At 41.3% G+C, this 20,109-nt stretch overlaps 1 protein-coding gene across 2 annotated transcripts in view; it reads right to left on the minus strand.

The window, feature by feature from the left end:
- The window catches only part of LOC119401735 (uncharacterized), a 38,267-nt gene that overhangs the window by 13,629 nt on the left and 4,529 nt on the right, over window positions 1-20,109 (minus strand). For both annotated transcript variants that reach the window (XM_037668691.2, XM_037668680.2), the window contains exons 3-5: window positions 15,158-15,228; window positions 14,927-15,076; window positions 6,060-6,155 (exon numbers count right to left, since the gene is read on the minus strand). In XM_037668691.2, coding sequence (XP_037524619.1) covers window positions 6,060-6,155; window positions 14,927-15,076; window positions 15,158-15,228 — 317 coding nt within the window. The remainder of the gene's footprint in view (window positions 1-6,059; window positions 6,156-14,926; window positions 15,077-15,157; window positions 15,229-20,109) is intronic.

The following is a 20,109-nucleotide window of genomic DNA, read 5'->3' on the forward strand; positions in this document are numbered from 1 at the left end:
CTGAATTGAGCAACGAAGCTCAGGTCAACGTTTGGCCCCTCCATGCCAGAAATATGAGTTGGTGAATGTCCTCAGCAAGAATAATTTGAATGGCACATTCTGGATGCATGTTCATGTTTTGATCGGCAGCTTGGCTTGGCTGGACAGCAGTAGGCAAGTTAATGTGCCAGTCCCACGTAATCACACTAATTTCAGATGTTAGGTGTGCTTCAGTGGAATAGTACAATTGTGTTTCTTTCAACTCTATGCTGACACATCATGCTTTGTGCTTTAGGTGGCATTAGGCACTCCTTCAATCGCAGCCTTCATACCACGCCTGCAAAACCACAGGTAGGAAGATGTTTGAAAGTGATATCAAGTATTATTTTCCTTTTTCTCTTATAAACATACCAGATGATGCTTCAAGTTCAGCACTATGGACATGCACGGCTGTGCAAGTGTTTCCTCATTTTGACTGAGCTGATATAGTCAGTGTTTCTTGCTTCTAATTGCACCAAATTTTTAAAACGACATATAAATTATGGTGATGTCATTGTATGCACGTGTCCAGGATGGCTTTCTGTAGACAGTAATTTGTGCAGTTTCCTGTGTAATTAAAAGTGTATGCTAATTAATTTTTACATAACAGTTTAATTGGGAACAGAAAATGAGAAGCTTGGAGCCCATCCTTGCAATGATCAAGTTGAGCAGAAAATTTTTCGCTATACAAGCTCCCATCAGAGCTATGTGAAGAAATGCTTCACAAAGGCCTACTGAAAGTGAAGCTAACATGGACAAAGTCTGCGACTGTCTGTAACATCAGTAACACTGCCCTGCATTTCACGATGGAACTGTTACCACAAGCATGGCCTCTTGAAGAGGTTCCTTGTGGTTCATCTTTATTCTTTTTCTTTTGCAGCGGAGCTGTTAGAACCTTGCTAGGTTTTCCATTCTGTCGTGCGCTGCTTCACCGAGCTGGGGGAGAGCGGATATGAGGTGGAGAGGACGCAGGTGGTAGTAGAGCGGAGCTTAGTGGGAGAGAGGGAGCGGCGTGGCAAGGGTGGGTGGAGCCTATGGGAGAGAAGAAGCAGCGCGGCAAGCACAGGTGCTGTGATGTCACTGCTCTCCGATAACACCCGTGTGCCCGCGCGCTCGCTTCGGCGGTCCTCTTTCTCGCAGTGCAAAAACAAGTGATGTGGCATTTATTTGCTTAGCAATGGCAAGGACTACCATCAGGACCCCCGCGGAAGAAGGCGCTCGACTGCGGGGCCGTTAAGAAGCTAATCGTGAGCGGATGCGGCAACAGCGATTCGATCCAGAAGTGAGAGCTAGGGAAGCTGAAACCAAGCGTCGCAGAAGAGAAGATCCTGAGTTTAGATTGAGGGAAGCCGAGAGTTTGTGTAGGCAAAGAAATGAAGATCGTGAATGTGTCCGATTGATTAGTGGAGCTAGGGGAAGCCCAGCAAAAGTTAGACTAAGTGTGTGGTTTGGTACTACTTTACTGGGTTTCCCCGAGCTCCGCTGGTCTTTGATGTTTGCGATAACAAAGCCACGCGTATTTTTTTGACAGCAGCACAATCTCTTGATGCCAATGGCGTGCTAAATCTCTACTGCCATCATTCTGTCATGTATTCCTTCTGTGGAAAAGTCGGTTTTCAGCAGCTGATGTTCGATGCTGTATGAGCATTAAACTTGTTGTGACAACAACTAGGCTAGAAAAAAATTTGGCGAAGCTTGCACTAAGCCATGTAAGGCTTGAAACAGCAATACTGGACGATTCTGAAGACTAATCTGGTTGCTTCTAGGTTGTTTCTAGGCCTTAGCTAGGTGATGCAGGTTCTAGGTTGCTTCTAGGTTGTTGCTAAGCTTTAGCTAGGTGATGCTAGGTTGTTTCTGCATTGATTCTCAGCACAGAGAGGTCTGACTTAAACCAGAGACAGCCACAGAAACGACACAGTTGTCCAAACTCTAGCGACAGAAACTTGCACTGAAACCAAGCATTCGCACTTCTCATAAATCTACGGGCATGTCGTCGTTGGCGTAGGCATTCCATCGCTTCAGGGTGTTCTCGCACCCGCCGTTGCCTTTCCCGTACTTCCCTAGCATTCTTGCGTACGTACTCAGGGTGTTCGGCTTGCCGTCGTCGCTTCGCAGCCATTTGTTGGGCTAACTGTTGCCTTCTTCATTTTTAGTAGACCAGTGGTGAGTAGTGAGATAGTGAGGTGAGTAGTGGGATTTATCAAATATCTGTGGCACATACCCGCTTCTTCGCAGCCATTTGTTGGGCTAACTGTTGCCTTCTTCTTTTTTAGTGGACAGTGGTGAATAGTGGGATTTACCCCATTTCTGTGGCACATACCCATTGATGATGATTATAGTTTTCTGGATCGACTCACAAGGAACGTTTTGCTAAACAGCTTTGCTATTAAAAAGAAAAGAAATGAAAGCGGGCTGACTGCAAGGCAACAGCTTGCACGGCCATGCCATTGGTGATGATGGCAACATGATGAAAGGTGAGGGGTGATAATGTTGACATCATAGGTAGTACTCTTTTTCTATGCTAGTTTCACATTCAGAGAGCCTCCGACTGTGAAATATATTCATCCACGTAGCCCTTACAGGAGCTTAATTTCATTGCTCAGCTAGACAATAGAGGATGGGCTCCAAACTATTCATTTCCTTTGGCCACCTACAATAAGTAATTAAAGCAATAATTATTGTACCATGGTTATTTATGCACAAAACTGCACAAATTACATATTTTCACCTAGAGGCTGCCAACTTAGATATACAAATCGCAACAATGACGCGACGATGAATTATTAAGGACTAATATTAAATGTTTGCTGCAGCTAAAAAAAACAAGCAACAACAAAGACACATTGTATATCATGCAATGTATTTGAAATAAATAGCATTACATGTTCTGCTACAAACATATAATGTTGAGGAGGTTCACATTATAACTGTGCTGTATAAATCCTGGTGTTAGAGTGTGCCTCTGGTGGCCCTTTAGAAGTTCCAACAATGGATATGATATACACGTAGATTGAAATGTTAACTCATGCATTGTGTGGCCAAAGCTTCACATCACATTAGCATGAACTCCACAATGCATGGTATCCATGTCTCTCTCTCTCTCTCTGTGTGTGTGTGTGTGTGTGTGTGTGTGTGTGTGCGCGCGCGCGCGCGCGCGCGTGCGTGCGTGAAAGCAGATACACTAAAGGTATCCTCATGCTGAATGCAACATTTTCACGACAGGGTTTGATGTGCTGATAGCTACCTTTTAATTACAATGCATCATTCTGTTTAAACGTTACAGTGACACTACGTTAGAAAGTGATAAAGCAGGCGTTATGTTCACATTGGTTGTGCATGAGCTATGCCAACCAGAAGATGGACGTCCAGTAGCAGTCTTGCAAGAAAGATGGGCAGTGCAAGCACGACTCCAATTCATTTTTAGTCTTACACAAAGAATGCAGTGGAGTGGAATACAAGGAACCAATGACTTTTGTGTTGATAACACGGAATTTCCAGGAGCCTTCAACATTCAAGGGTATTCATATTCAATTCATGCACTTTCTTGCTTTAACATGACATCTCTCTGCAGCTGTGCAAGGCAAAGGATGGCTCTTAAAACCGATCGCAGGCAATTTTTTTACCATGTCAAGGTAATGGCAGTTCTATGTTCACGAGATAATCCTGTCACACGTTCTCAGCAAATTCAATATTTTAAATAAGCAATAAAGTACGAAAACGAAAACGAAATCCAACCGAGCAGTACCCCTTCATGTGACATATTTAAATGTACCGTACAAGCTGGGAATGCATGCAAAGCATGCCTGTCAGGCCAGTGCAGAGAATAAAAATGGTAAAGGCGAAGAGCTAGCACATGCTGCTGATTTGTGGCTGCTCCTTATCAAACAATGCCTTTGGAGCCATCAAACAGGGACAGCTGTGATGCCAATGTATTCAGCAGTCATTAATCGCCATTTGCATTCAACTTGCCACCATCCAATCTAGTTGCTGAGAATGCCGGCAACCCAACACAGCACATCTTGCTGCAAAGTAAAGACCAAAGGTTGCCCTAACTACCGATTTTGTTGCCCTAACTACCGATTTTGTTGCCCTAACCGCCGATTAATTTCCGTGAATGAGTGCTGGTGACAAACCGAAGCAATAACAAGTGCGTTTGTTTACACTGGCAGGTACAGTGACCGCTCATTGATCGCTTGATATACACTGAAACCTCATTATAACAAAGTCACATCTGCCACGAAAATAACTTTGTTATATCCGAAAGTTCGTTATAAACGTTTTTCTGTAACACTGTATCTATGACAAGGCTATTCTTCAATTACTTAGTTATAACCGATAATTCGTTATATCTGTGTTCGTTATATCGAATGCAAGTCATGCCTCAGTGACATCAAATAATGCCAGAACATAGCAAAACAAGCAGACTTTGCACACATGAGCGCCATCACATCTTTGCGTTGCACTAGTATGAGAGACTGAACGTCAAGAATAGCAAGTGGGTGACTGTTTTTTAGTATTCACGGTTATAGCTGCTTATTTGTAATTCTCCACACTTTATTACAGACATTATATGTTCGATAAAACTAGACCTAGAATACGACTGCGCATATGATTGCTCATAGATAGTGTAGCTTTTTTCATGGTATGCTCATGCCAGTATTGACATGGATGGGAGCTGAACAAGGCAGTCGTTTATGGTGCTCTGTCGAAGGCGCCATGGCTTGTTGCCAGCTTGGCATTGGCAGAACTGGCAGGTATATGTGCATGCAGGCAATAGTTATAGTATTTCTTTTAGCCCTTAAAAAGTAATAAAATTTAGCCAGAAGTAACTATGAGGTTTTGATATAGCAAAGATTTCAGTCTATTGAAATAATTCTTGGGTCAGTTTGACTTCATTAAAATGAGCTTTAACTGTATTGCAACTAGTGTTTTAGTGAAGTTGTGTAACACAAGGAACAAATGTTTATTGTTTTAACACTTAATTGCACCATGGATAGTAATTATTTATCACCTTTATTATATGCATTTCATTTTATATGACCACAAGGACAGTTTGCAAAGATCAGAATAGAATCAGTCTAAATAAGAAATGCATGCTCCCCAGCTTATATTATTTTCTAGCACTGACATACCACGTTTTATGCACTACTTTACAACACAACCTGCAGAGTATGTTAGCACTGAAAGAGATATTACATGGTAGACAATTGAAAAAAATAATAATAAATAAAATAATAATAATAATAAATAAAAATAAAAACACATTATAGCACAGGATGCTGCCACATGGTCATCACCGTGACGTTCAGCCTTTTTAATCCTTCATACCATACAAGCTCATCTATGCAGTTCTGTTCAGCAAACTGGGAGCGCAGAAAAAGACACAAAGGACGAAGCGAGGAACCACATAAGAGCCAACTAATAAAAAAAAGCCAACTAATATGCACTACCTAGTCATTTAGGTTAAATATGTGCTGTAGACCAGTTTGCATTAGACAGATTTGTTTTAGTTTGCTTGCAGAAGCAGTTCTTTAAAGAATACATCAAAATATTAAGGTGCACAATCAATTAAATGACATTACTAAAGGTGCTGTTACACATGTCCACATGGAGTGGGCATTAGGAACTGGCACTATTTAAAAAGTAACCTGTAGCATTGCAACTCATAATAAGTGCCTCCAAACCCTGTATTATTATTATTATTATTATTATTATTATTATTATTATTATTATTATTATTATTATTATTCAAAATACCCCTCCCTAAAAGCTCTCATTACCAAGGTATTACATGGGGGAGGGGCACACAAGCGTTGGTTACAGAATATGTAGTGTGCTTGCCATGGTAACTATGGCAGGCAAACTGCTTATAACAGCCAAACGAACGTCCATGCAAAATAAAATCTCTTGGTCAACGAGAAAAATGTGCATGCACACTAGTAGCTGTCCGAGTCCTATACACCTACATATGTGATGCACAAAAACCAACCTAGGGTGAGGGTGAAGTGTAAGCCCAAAGTACAAAATGCACAGAAACACACCTTTGGAGGTTTCTCCTGTAGCTTCTTCCGCATTTCTGTAGAAAACAGCACATAAGCTGACCGGGCTCCTTTAGGTTTATCCAATTCTTTAAGTTTCTAAAAATATAAAAAAGGACGTTGCTACAGCTACTAGAGCAAATGAAATGCTTTAACAGCAGAGACAACAATGTACAGCCTTTATATTGTCATGGGCGAAGAGTTTCTTCCCCGTAACAATATGAAAAGAAAATTTTAAAAAATATATCAGGCCCACCCCTCCTTCAATATAGGTCACCATAATAAAGATATGAAATGCGCAACACAGGAACTTCTTTGTACTTCATTCTATTGTGACGACTGTGAATGCCTTTTGGTAACACTTAAAGGGACACTAAAGAGCAAAACGATTTTTCTCATATTCGTAAAGTACTCTTTCACGATACCAAAAACACCAAGCTTGCTGCGAGAAGACGCTTAGTAAGCGAGAAAACATGCAAAAACAAAATGTGGGTGGCAACGCCACCTTGAAGTTTCCGCACCATTCGCCATGACGTCACATGTTTTGATGGCGCCTACTAGGGACTACGTAGTTCCTAATCAGTAAAAATGAAGTACATTGTCCTCTCAGGGGGCCATAGACTCAACATACCAAGTTTGGGGTAATTTTGTTGAGCCAATGGCGCCAGAATACAATAACTTAAATACAATAAATACCAATAAATACAATAAATACACTTTGAAATCCGTGACGTCATGCGGGGAGATTTCGGCGCGAAATTTAAAAATGAAACTTTGAACTTGATTTTCTCCTCTATTAATAAACCTATGATGGCGAAATTAACGACATTAGAGTTCTCTAAGCACAAGTTGTCGATCTAGGCTGATTCATTGTTTCTCTTTAGTGTCCCTTCAAAGTAGTGCCTTTCTTCAGCAGTTACATCGTCAATGAACGTAGATGCCATTTTTCTCAAGAGCTAACCTACAACTGCCTGCTGTAGTTGCAACTCACATTGCCTTTTCCTTCAACCAATACCATTAATGTGCCTGCTATAGGCAATTATAGGCAGCGCAATTAAGTAGGCACATTTACAAGAGAGGGTGGTATGTAAGACAAGCGTAGGAGTCTACTTTATGCCAGTGCTTAATGCAGCTACATTCCTTGGTGGGCTCGTTGCCATAAATCAGAGAGCCACCATAAATTTGCTTGAATATCTACCCATTAAGTTATGTTGAATGATGGCTGAAGAAGTTTAATGTATCAGCCTGCTTCCAATGTGCCATCTTTTCACAATATCTGTTGTTGGTCAAGTTCTATCTGCACTTTTAGCTGTAGTTACAGGCCACAGTTATATGATACAGCAAAAATACATATTGATAACAAACTATACAGACTTCAGCAGATCAGATACTCACTAAAAGAGTATTACTAGTACATCAAGCTAATACAAAGAATCCAAGGGAAAGCAAGATGCTATGGTATTCGCTAAACAGTGGGCAATACACTACCATGCTGGTTTCTTACCCGTAACATTTGGTACATCAAGAGGGCAGATTTTCTACTCATAGTACATATATTATGTATCATGCTTCAACAGATTCCATTAAAAATACTTCAAAACATGTGCCGTATAGGTACCAATCTTTTTTTAACTTACAACAGTGTTGTGAGTTTATCCATAATGTTCCTAACTGTAAGTATCCTATAACCTTTTCTTTCCTCCCTTCCTTTTGGCGAAGCCTTAGCCTTAGTCGCTCTTGCGCCATAAAACCAAACTCAACTCAACTTTCTTCTTTCTTTCATAAATGTGTAAAAACTGTATAAGAAACATGTATTGGAAATTTACAAATCTTAAAGGGGTCCACTACCACTTTTCCACATAATCATCGAATGAGCTCAATATCGGAGTTTATTGTCTCACGAATCGATTGCCGCAAAAATTTCTTGATTCTGTCAAGAAAGAGCGGAGTTACAGGGACTTGTCACTCGCTTTAAGCGCTTTTTCTCTTCTCTCGTCTCGTCTGGAAGCTAAGCAGGGAGGGATGGCATGGGGGAAAAGTTACGCCAGCGTGTATCATGACCTTGAGCACACATGACCAAATGCAATCTCTCTCTCCCATTGTGATTCTTGCGCTTGGGTGTGCCTCACTGTGTAACGTTAGCAGACTATGGGGCATGGCGCTGGCACTTGGCGGCACCTCGTGGCACGAAGCGCATCTGATCCAAGCACCACTGTTGACTTATCTCGGCTATTGACCAATAGCATGTCATCTGCTGTTCGACATCAAACAGCTGGCGCCGGCAGCTCCGAAAAGAGTGAGCACATGCCTCTGTATGAAAAGAGGGTACCTGAGAAAATGGCAACATTGCGCTTTACTTCTAAATTCTCTTTGCTGCACATGACTGCAAGATTTGGCTGAGCTGTTCATAGCAGTATCTGTATACGCAGAATATGTTTTCTCACCAAGCCCGAGGGGTGGTTCATGATTCCTTCAACCCCATCAGGCCCAGCGATTCCAATTGGAATCATCACTTTTGAAGGTCAGTCTGCAACCACCTGGTAAAAAAAATGGGCTCTTCCGCTAGAACTCATATTTAGCATCTGCTCTACATATGCTGCCAACCTGGTACACACAAGAAAGTGAGGTCACGTGTGAACAAAGAATTGACAGAAGCAGTCACGCTGTTCCCGCAATTCGCTGAGACAGCTTTTTCTTTCACTGTGCGGAGGTAGGGCATTTATTTTTGTTCTGTATCAAAAATTTGAAAGGTAGGGCATTTATTTTTGTTCTGTATCAAAAATTTGAATTTTGTCTATTGGGTATTATGCTATCCCACCGAAATAATTTTAAAGCAATAAATTAATAAAAAATAATCGAAACATTATTAAATAATAATTAATTGCTAGATTAATTCAGTCACTAATTACTTTTGATTAAAAAGTGTGAGCACAATTTTTTCATTTTTTTGGACTACCATCATCATGCACATCTCAAATTGTAAAAACCAGTTCCTTAAACTGAACAGAAATAATTCAGGCCTGAAAGGGTCAAGAGAAATTCTAAGAGAGACTAGACGTCAATTAGATTTTATTGCCAAATAGTAGCAGGCAGTACCTACATGTCCCAAACTAGAACCATTTTACAAGCACAAAAAAGTAAGGCTACAATGATGCTACAACAAAACTGTTACTGCAACAAGAAGCACTTGAAAATGCACATGCATGCAAGAGACATTCAAAGCAAGAGTACAGATATGCAAAAAAGACACACAGGGTGTTCTTTTTTAGACAATACAGATTTTTAAATAAAAATCCTATGACAGTAAGGCTCCAGTGGTTTTCGCACTCGAACTCAACGTCGAGGTGGAAATACTTTGCTGCAGGTGAAACGACACTGTTAGACTAATTAACAAAAACTTGTTTATTAACTTTTTAATTATTGACTTGAGGGCAGTTGTTTATATTTGAAAGTTGTAGTGCATGAAAATTTATGGCATACACATTTTTTAGAAATCACAAAAGTTGCACATAATTGGAGATATTCATCATCGAATTTTACGGGCAATATCGAAACTGATTGCGCCCGGCACACACGAAACACGACAACTATGTTACGTCAGACCAGAACTACCCGTGACAACGAAATGATGAAATTTGAATGAAGGTGCGTCATAGCCGTGTCTTTTCACGAAAAACGCTTGCACCAGTGGATCACCTTACCTTTGCATGTGGTGTTTGGTGCTTATCTGTTTATTTTGAGCTGTGCACAAGAAAACTGCAATATCAACCTTTTCTTCCTCTGTTAAGGTAGGTAACCATCTTCGAGAAAAATTTTACAGTTGTAGTCCAAAAGTCATAATTATACTTTTGGCTTGTAGTGCTTAGGTAGTTTGAAACTTTAAAATTATAAAATTGCTCAAAATCTAAAAAATAAATTTAGAAAAATCAAAATGTACCAAAATACGCATGTTACACCAACAGTCATTACTACAAAATGGTCGGCATGATTCAAACGTTACTTGGCAGGCATGTAACGAGGACAATAACCTGTGCATCTAGCCACCACAGTCACCACATCTCTAAGCTAATGCGCATTATCATAAAAAGACTGATAAAGTTAATATCCAGCAGGTTTGTTTTGCACACAATTGGCCATAGTACAAAAAGTTACCGTTCATTTTCAGTCATTCTGCTTGAATGCACAGTTCCATATATAAGGAAATCGCACGGAATTTTTTATGTGAAAATATTTATTAGAAGGAAGGTTATCACTGTTTGCATAACTGTAGGATGCAAAAAAATGATGTTTTGAGAAAAATGGCTTTAGAGATTTGGACCAACTGTCCATGCTATATAAAATTCACCAGGCTCTTAGCTGGGGCCCTCCTTCGAAGCGCCACATGCTCCTTTTGAGCAAGCTGAAGCCTGCATTCCTTTTCTTGCTCGTTTTGCATCTCCAGCTGACTCACATCCACGTGCTCCACAGCGGGTCCGCGCTTGGTATATTAATTCCCTAACCTGTGTTGACACTTCCTTTTCGTCCTATACTTTACAATATTTCATGGAGTACTATAACTTTCTCCTTGAAAGGCCAAAACTAAATCTGAGAGCTCCAGATGGCATATAAAAAAGCACAGACAACTAAATGGAAACACGCACAACATGAAGTACAGAGTGCCACAGCACTGTAGAGGAAATTTTTAAATATATCGAAAACATCATGTCTCACATGCTTTAGAACATACTTAAACAACTTAGCATAATGTAATATGCATACAAAGAGAATTTTATGACGATATGACAGGTGCTGTGGAGTCAGAAACATTCGGTTTCGGTTGCGTCTAGGAGGGGTTAGAAAAATTGTGGTAACTTTCGAACGGCTTAAGATAACAACATAATTCTTCTTGCTAAATATTCTTGAATACACAGGGAGCTTGAAAATGCCAAATCTAAAAAAATCATTTTTTTTAAATGCGTTTCTGAGGGTGGTGACCTACCTTAAGCATAAAACTCAAGGCCAGCCACCACGGCACTTCTTGCAGACAGGCAAAATAGTTTTTCACGCCTGTTTATAAAAAAAAGATAAGCACCACCATAGGTCGGCAAACTCACTCATGAGACGACTCACTCAGACTCACTCAGACTCAGATCGAGCCGTGAGTCTGAGCCTGAGTGAGCCCGGCTGAGCAATATGTTGGCGAGTTTGAGTCCGAGTGAGTCCGGTTGAGAAAAAGTTTAGTGAGGTTGAGTCCGAGTGAGTCCGGTTGAGGAAAATATCGGTGAGTCTGAGTTCGAGTGAGCCCTTAGCACAGATTGAGTGAGTCTGAGTGAGTTCCACCTTTTATTGCCGACCTATGGTCCTATCAACTCACCTGTCAGCATTACTATCGGCCTTATATCGGCTTAGGTTTATACTCAAATCTATTCAGACCTGCCTCAGCGCAATAGCGTTCATGCTCCACCTCTATGTTTATTGATCAGAGGCGTAAGTTTGGGGGGGGGGGGGGTTGCCATGACCTCGCCCCGCAATCTCTATCACCGGACGTTCTTGATAGAAATATCTCCTGTGAGACGCATATTTCATAAAAACGTCCTTACTGGACTGCAACCACTGATAACTCGTATTTGAAGGTACAAGATCAAAATGCGTATCGTAGAGCACCGATTATGTGAGATATTGGCGTTAAACAGCATTTACACCATGATCTGAACAGCTCATTTTACACCAGCGGACTTATGAGTCGACTCACTCAGGCTCAGGTCAAGCCGCGAGTCTGAGTGAGTCCGGCTGAGCAATATGTTGGTGAGTTTGAGTCCGAGTGAGTCCGGTTGAGAAAAAGTTTAGTGAGTCTGAGTCCGAGTGAGTCCAGCTGAGGAAAATATTGGTGAGTCTGAGTCCGAGTGAGCTCTCAGAGGAAAGTATAGTTATTGAGTGAGCCTGAGTGAGTTCCAATATTTTTGCCGACCTATGAGCACCACATATCGCATCCTAAGGATAAGTTGTCTGCTTTTGTATTTCAGAAGGCTTGCCGATTATCCTGACCAGATTCTGCTTCGGCGTGCCTTGATCCAAATTTCATCAGTTTTTCGTCACGTGTAGTTCCGGTCTTACATAACAGAGATGTTGCGCTTCCTGCGTGCCGGGGGCGGCCAGCTTCAATATCACCCTTAGAATTTGATGATGAACATCATGAATTACATGTGACTTCCATGATTTTTTAAAAATCGGTACGTCATAGATTAGCATGCACTACAACTTCCTAATAATACACGACTGCCCTAAAGTAAATAATGAAAAAGTTAATTAATGCGTTTTCGTTAATTAGTCGTGTCAATGTCATTTTAGTTGTGGCAAAGTATTTCCGCCTCGACGTAGAGTTCATGTGCGAAAATGACAGGAGTCTGGCTGTCACAGGATTTTTATAAAAAATCTGTATTGCCTAAAAAAAAACACCCTGTAAAAAAAGAGATGTGTACACAAGCACACACGTCCATCTGAAGAACCAAATGCTGCAGCAACCTGAAACTTGAGGGCAAGATAAGGCTTCGTGAAGGTGCATACAGGCAATATGTAGGCCCAATTATAAGCCATTGCTTTGGTTAGGTACACTGTGAGAAGTTGTCAGCTTTACTTATTACTTGTCAGGGCCAATTTTGAAGTTGTGTGCAAGCAAAATGACAGAAATACTACTGCTTGTTGTGTCAGGCAGAAACCTTGCAGGAATCGGATATATAACCTGAAGAGTGCACTGTGAAAATTTGAAAGCTTCAGGATAAATGACGGAGCCAATACTGTACTAGCAATTGCACTGTGTTTAGGCGGTCATACGGAAAAAGGAATAATAAAAATAAAGCAAGGTAAAGAAGGGTGTGGGGTAGGGAGCTCAGTTGTAGCAACAGATTTCCTCTATATATTGCACTGTGAGCTGACAGGGTCACCCAAATCTGCCAGTTGTTTTAGTAGTTGCACAACAATAGTTGTTTCTCACACTGCTTATCACGTCAAAAAATGCATCAAGAAATGCCAATTTTTAGGTAGAATAATTTATGAGAAAAGCAATCATGGCTGCTCCTAACTTGGAGGCTACACAGAAAGTGCATACTTCTGATGTACTTGTACATTTTCCCAAGTGCATTAGGAAATCACGACATAAAAGACATCCCCCACCTATCTTCCTGTAATACATACAGGGTGTTTTTTTTTTAGACAATACAGATTTTTTATAAAAATGCTATGAGTTACGCTCCTGTCATTTTCACACATGTAATCTATGTTGAGGCAGAAAGACTTTGCCGCAACTGAAATTACCTCGATGCAACTAATAAACAAAAACTTGGTAATTAACTTTTTAATTATTGACTTCAGTGCAGTTGTTTATCTTAGTAAGTTGTAGTGCATGATAATTTGTCATACCCATTCTTGCGGAATCACAAAAGTTGCACGTAGTCCGAGATATTCGTCATCGAATTTCAAGGAAGAAATCGAAACTCATTGCGCCTGGCGCGCACAAAGCGCAGTGAAACACTGGAACGACATGTGACAGGGAAGTGACGAAACTTGAACGAAGGCGTGCCGAAGCAGAATCTGGTCACAAAATCAGCAAGTATTCTGAAATACACAAGTAGGCAGCTTAATGTTTCCATGCGATGGGTGGCGCTTATCTGTTTCTTTCTTAAACTGCGAAGAGGTGCGAAAAACTATTTTGCCTGTCTGCAAAAAGAAGCGCCGCAGTGGCTGCCCCTGAGTTTTATGCTTCCCAGACAATGAAAGATTGATATTGCAGTTTTCTTGTGCACAGTTCAAAAGAAACGGATAAGCACTAAACACTATGCGCAAAAGTAAGGCGATGCGTGGGCATAAGTGAGATGACTTGGAGCTTTTCACGAAAACATACGGCCGCGGCACTCCTTTATTCAAATTTTGTCACTCCCTTATGACGGGTAGTTCTGGTCCGACATATCAAAACGATCGCACTTCGTGCGTGCCTTGCGTGATCAGTTTCAATTTCGTTCTTGAAATTCGATGACGAATATCTCGAACTATGCGCAACTTTTGTGATTTCTTAAACATAAGTATGCAAGCACTACAACTTTGTAACATGAACACCTGTCCTCAAGTCAGTAATTAAAAAGTTAATTAACGAGTTTTTGTTAATTATTCACAACAGTGTCGTTCTAACTACGGCAAAGTATTTCCGCCTCTGTGTGGAGTTTGTGTGTGAAAACGTCAGGTGCCTTACTGTCACAGGATTGTTATAAATAATCTGTCTTCATTCTAAAAAAACAGGGCGTGCAAACACGGACACAAGAAAGAAGTCAGAAGTCTTCATAGAAATGAAGAAACGCGCCTGATGATTGAAGCATGGCATATCGAGAATAGTGGTAGCGCATGCGTGAGCCAACCGTCGATTAACTTGCATAAAGATGAAATCAAATGCCTTAACAGTTATCTTCCACGTAGACCACCACGCGTGCCAGATTGATAGGTTTTCCTGTTGCATGGGCATGCACAGATAAGTTTTCGTGCCTTCTTTCTTTTCAGCTGTTGTGCGTGTCTTCAGTTGTTAGTCGGCGTTTGTGGTGTCCTGACTTCTTTCTTGTGTCCGTGTTTGCACGCCCTGTCTTTTTAGAATGAATACTTACCAACTAGCTCAGCTCTCTGTTATTCTAAAATAATCTGTATTGCCTAACAAAAACACCCTGTATATTAGAAAATAAATAGACACCAAACAAAATGCACACCAAAAAGAAGTGCATTCAGCTGAAACATGTAACTGGCATGGACATTTATAAAAAATGAGCGAAGACTTCATGAAGCGCTTTTCTGTAATGCTAAAATGTTAGTGGCCTTTATACCATTGGCAATAAAATTGTGGAAAACGCACTCACATCATTCAACCTCCTTTTGGTGAGCTTTAATTTCTTGTCCAGCCTGACTTCTTCAAGGACTTCCCTCTGCTGCTCGGTCAGTTGAGAAGTGTAGGCAGCTTTTTCTTTCTCATACTGCTCAAAGCGTTCACGAGCTAAAGCAGCATATTTCTGCAAAAACGACGGGAATAATGTGGTTAAAAATTTGCAAATTTTCGCTACAAACAAGTTCACAAGTGCAAGACGACTCACATTTCTTGTAACATCGTCAGCTGTTTTCCATTTTCCTGCAACCACCTTAATAACTTCAGTAGGTGCGAGGGCTGCCAATAATGAAAGAGAAAAAACAAATAAAGAACTTCAGCAATATAGTAAGCACCCACTAAATATTACACGGCTTGTCAATTTTCTAAAATGCATGTGAACACAAAGAGCATAAAGCCAAGACATTGCTCAAGGATCACAAGCCTACCATGAACACAGTGGTTCCAGAAGTCTTTAATGTCGTGATATAACATACCACTGATATAACTTCCAATATGTTAAGTTCATTTAGTGACTGAACATGTGCACAAACATGCACATTAAGAACAAGAGAAGAAAAAAGACAAGGTTTCATGCTCCCGTAATATGCAGATGTGACAGAAAAGTAGGTAAATACTTGTAGTTCACACAATAATATTATAAAAGTTTAATGCACACGCTGGAATCAATTTGAAGTGGTTATTGAATGCTGTACAACAAAACGTGTTGCACATAACTGTTCTTATTTTCTTTCTGTGCAGTGTAATCTCATGCAATGTATACCTGTGCACAAGCTATGCTAAAATGCAAGCACCAGTTCATGTACCATATACGCACACAATGGACATTGGCACAGCAGTGTCATCAGGACAAAGGCGGTGTGTGATATTTGTGAGGGAGGAATGGTTAGGAAAGGCATATACGGGGAGAAGTATGATCCTTATGTAAATTAATTTAAGACTTGTGTACCAGTTGTCACAAATGCACATACATACCCACGCTGGTCAAGGGCCGGGACAGTGAAGAAGTTGGAAGGAGGGTGGAGGGGGGGGGTGAACAAAATGTCAGCTGACATTGCCATTTAAAAGAAGGCCTTTCCTATATCTCATATTTGGGTTATTTCTGAAGGGCATTTGGCATCAGGATTCAAGAAACATATCTATACCGATCTCCACGATGACTAAAATCTGGATGCCGATCCTGAAGTATAGAGTTATTGTTCCTCAGTTACATTTCAACACAATGTGACCCCATAGGACGCCTGACGAAAAAAAAATGCTTCAGACCAGTTACGCCTGTGTGTCTTACCCATAAAAAGGTGTTATTAATCACGATGGGCTAGAAAATAACGAGAGTACCGTTTAGCAATGTCGCAAGCAGTCACAAAATTATAAAAATATGGGACAAAGACTGTCATATGCGGGCCGCGGGCCACTAGCGAAAGGTCGGTGGGCCGCGTGTTTGAGTCCCCTGACCTATGGCAATGCCTGCCTAGGCATCTTCGAAGTAGGACACTTGTACACACAAACACTTGCTCCATTGCTCCTGCCATTGTTGGAAGCAGCAGCAGAAGGCGTGTCTTTTGGAATCTGTCTGAACTTAGCTGTTGCATTCACTTTGATATCGTCCATGGTTACAAAATGTATGCCCTTGAGGCCCATTTTCATAATGGGGGACAGCCAAAAGTCACTAGGAGTGAGATCCGGAGATTACGGTGGTTGACGATTGACCGGAATGTTACCCATGCAACGAATTGATGCAGAAAGAGCGATGTGTGGCTTGGCGTGTTGTCGTGATGCAGACACTACTTGCCTTGCCACTTGTCCTGTCGCGCCTTTCGAATTGCATACACACACCCTCTGCAAAACTTGCATGTAGAAAGCGCCAGTAACAAATTGTTCAGGCAGTACGAACACATGACGCACCAAACCATCGATGCCAAAGAATGCAATGAGCATCACTTTCTGATGATGCATGACTTTTTTGGTATGGGAGACGCAGGTGTGTGCCACTCAAGACTCATCACCAGTGACAATCTGCTGGAACAACATCTGGTGCTGTGTACTTGTCTCAAAGAGCTCACCAGCGATTGCCATGCGACATTCCATCTGATCAGTGTTCAGCTGCCTTGGAACAAACTTCGCACTGACGCATCTCATCTTAAAATCACTGCATAAAATGGCATGAATTGATCCTTGCGAGATACCTGCTTCTTGCTTTAAATCCTTGGGTGTCATTCTTTGATGACAGTGAATCAGCTGTTCCACATTGGCAATCATTTCGCTGTTCAGGATGTCGACAGTCTCCCGCTGCGCTCATTGTCCTCAAACGTCTTATGCCCTTTCTTAAACTGTCCAAACCAGTCGTAAACTGTGGTTTTCTTTAGTGCATTATCAGCGTACGCTTTGTGCAAGGCAGATAGAGTCTCTACAGCCGACTTTCCAGTTTGCATATGAACTTGATGTTCGCATGTCGTTCAAAGTGCAACATTGTGCCGACTGCCCACCACTCACGTCTACATCACACAGCGCAGTGACACCATTTCGCCTTAAAACTTGCCCAGACCGGCACTGACTGTGCGTAAACGTTCCCAGTCCCCTACCCAAGGGTATGAATGCTATGTTGGGTGAAACAATTCCAGGAACTTTTATATTGCTTCTCCTGTGTGTGTGTGCGCGTGTGCGTGTGTGTGTGTGCCACCTCTTAATGGTGATAGAAGGAAACAACTGTGCCACTTTTCAATATAATCTCCCTTCACTTCAATTCAAGACATTTTTCACACCTGTGCTAACATTTTATGCCCTTGGAAAAATAAGTCTGCTTTTTTTTTGTCTTCAGTATGTCCGCAGACTACATTCTTCAATTAATCATCAGCAGCAATTTTTGTGCCTCGACGCTTTTTTGCAGCCTTGAGAGGAGGTGCAAGTCACTCGGCACCAGGTCTGGGCTACAGAGTGTGTGATCGATCTCCTCAAAGCCACAGACTTTTGCTACAGCTATCGCAACGCTACCATGTGAACTGAAGCTTTGTCATGAAGCAGGCGGACACCATCATCAAAATTCCTCGCCTCTTCTCGTTTATTGCATCACGCAGTGCATGCAAACTCACGCACAGAGCTGAAACTTATATGTAGGAGGTCTCCTAAAGGACGGTGCAATGTGTCTGATGTGATCGTTTTTGAAATCGCTTTGGGCTTTAGATGTCAAATACAAGAACATAGTACAAGAATATATATATATATATATATATATATATATATATAATCGAAAGAAGGGGATCTTAAGGGCTCGTTTCTTCTTTTTTAACACAACGTCAATGAGAACCAACAAACAATCAAGCCAAGGATAGGGGACGTTATTTGTAGTAATTATTATATAAATATGAAGAAATTAAGGTGGACGAAAAGACAATTTGCCACCGGCAGGGACCGAACCTGCAATCTTCGGTTAATGCGTCCGATGCTCGGCCAATTGAGCTACGGTGGTAGTCGTCCTCCCGTCCACTTTATCAGGTATATCTTTAAAACTAGGAGTGTTAGTCAGCACCACTTGTAGCCATGACAGCGAGTGTGGAGCAATCTTTTTTTCTTTCTTTTTTTTAATGAACTGGCAGCCAACCAATATTCCCTTGCATACTACCATATGCAAGGGATTAATGGTCGGCTGCCAGCTTGCAAAAAGATCACATGCTACGTGACACCAGCAGGCACAAAAAAAAAAAAGCCGTCATGGCCACTAGTGGCTCTGACAAAAAACACTCCTTGGTTTAAATGCACATACTATACCCGATAAAGTGGATGGGAGGACTGCCGCCATAGCTCAATTGATAGAGCATCGGACGCGTTATCCAAATGTTGCATGTTCAGTCCCTGCCATCGGCAAGTTGTCTTTTTGTCCACCTTAATTTCTTCACATGCATGCAAGCACACACACACACGCACACATACATTAAAATCCACTTATAACGATACCAGTTTTAGCAATATGTTAGTTATAACAATGAGAAGCTGCTGCACCATCAACTTTTAAATGTCTTCTATGGTGAAATACCCAGCTTACAACAATGCTCCCATGCCACATTATTGGTTATAACAATAAATATTGGCTGTTGGGTGTCCGTGCCAAAAGTTAATGGAATGTGAAATCTTCGAAAACAAGAAATTCAAGCTGCTGCACCTCCGCCCACCAGCCTATCGGCCACCATGCGCTCATATAATGGGACCTGTGCTGTATTCTTCTCAGTATCACCAGCAACGCACGCCTCTCCTGTCATCCTTCCGCCTCTCCGAACATGAATAGGCTACTCTGCATCATGACGAGGGGGTGTTAACTCGTGCCATGACAGTAGCCCCTTCGGATTCATGGTATGCTTCGCCGCACAGCGTATTGGCATTGCAGCAAAGCTGACTTTTTAACTCTGCTACGGCTGCAAACGGATTGACTCGCAACAGCGCCGGTTCTAGCCTGCGAGATCATTGATGCTGCAGTGGTTTAGGCTTCAGTTATTGCAGTTTCGGATATGCGATTGGAGCAAAAAGTCGGAAAAATGAAACTACGAAGAGTTTCAGCATCCGAAATTTAAGACGTTCTTATATGTTCTCTATGGGGCTTGTGGCAGTGCTGTGACAGCGTCTGAATTTTCAAGCATGTTTGAAAAATCTGCAGCTGTGTCATCCTTATTTGCTGATGTGTGTTGGCATATCCCATCCGATATTACAGTTTTCTTACAACAGCCTGCTGTCCCCACATTTTGCTTTTTTTCATGCAACCGGTTATAACAATAGAATTTTCATTGCACTTGAGTAATGTTACAAGTAGGTTAAACTGTATTTTTTCCAGTGTGTGTGTGTCAACATGGTCATATGCCAACAGATGTGAAACCATGGTGGGCTAGGCAAAGAAAGCATTGTTTCAATAAAACAGATCCAGCTTGAATGCTGCAGTGGTAATCTTCTACTTAAAACTTGACAAGGCATGTACATATGCTTACCTTTCATGTCTTCTTTTATTACAACTAGGACTCTTCTATTTGATAATCCTTACCAGAGAGTAAAAACAGCCTGTAATAGACTTAATAATCTGGGAGATATTGATTTTTGCAGAGACAGCTACGGGGTTTTCGGCGACTATTCTTTAAAAATGGTAAGAATTGAAATACTATAAGTAATCATCCTTTGTTG

The sequence above is a fragment of the Rhipicephalus sanguineus genome, chromosome 1 (genome assembly GCF_013339695.2).
Source record: "Rhipicephalus sanguineus isolate Rsan-2018 chromosome 1, BIME_Rsan_1.4, whole genome shotgun sequence".
NCBI classification, from domain to species: Eukaryota; Metazoa; Arthropoda; class Arachnida; order Ixodida; family Ixodidae; genus Rhipicephalus; species Rhipicephalus sanguineus.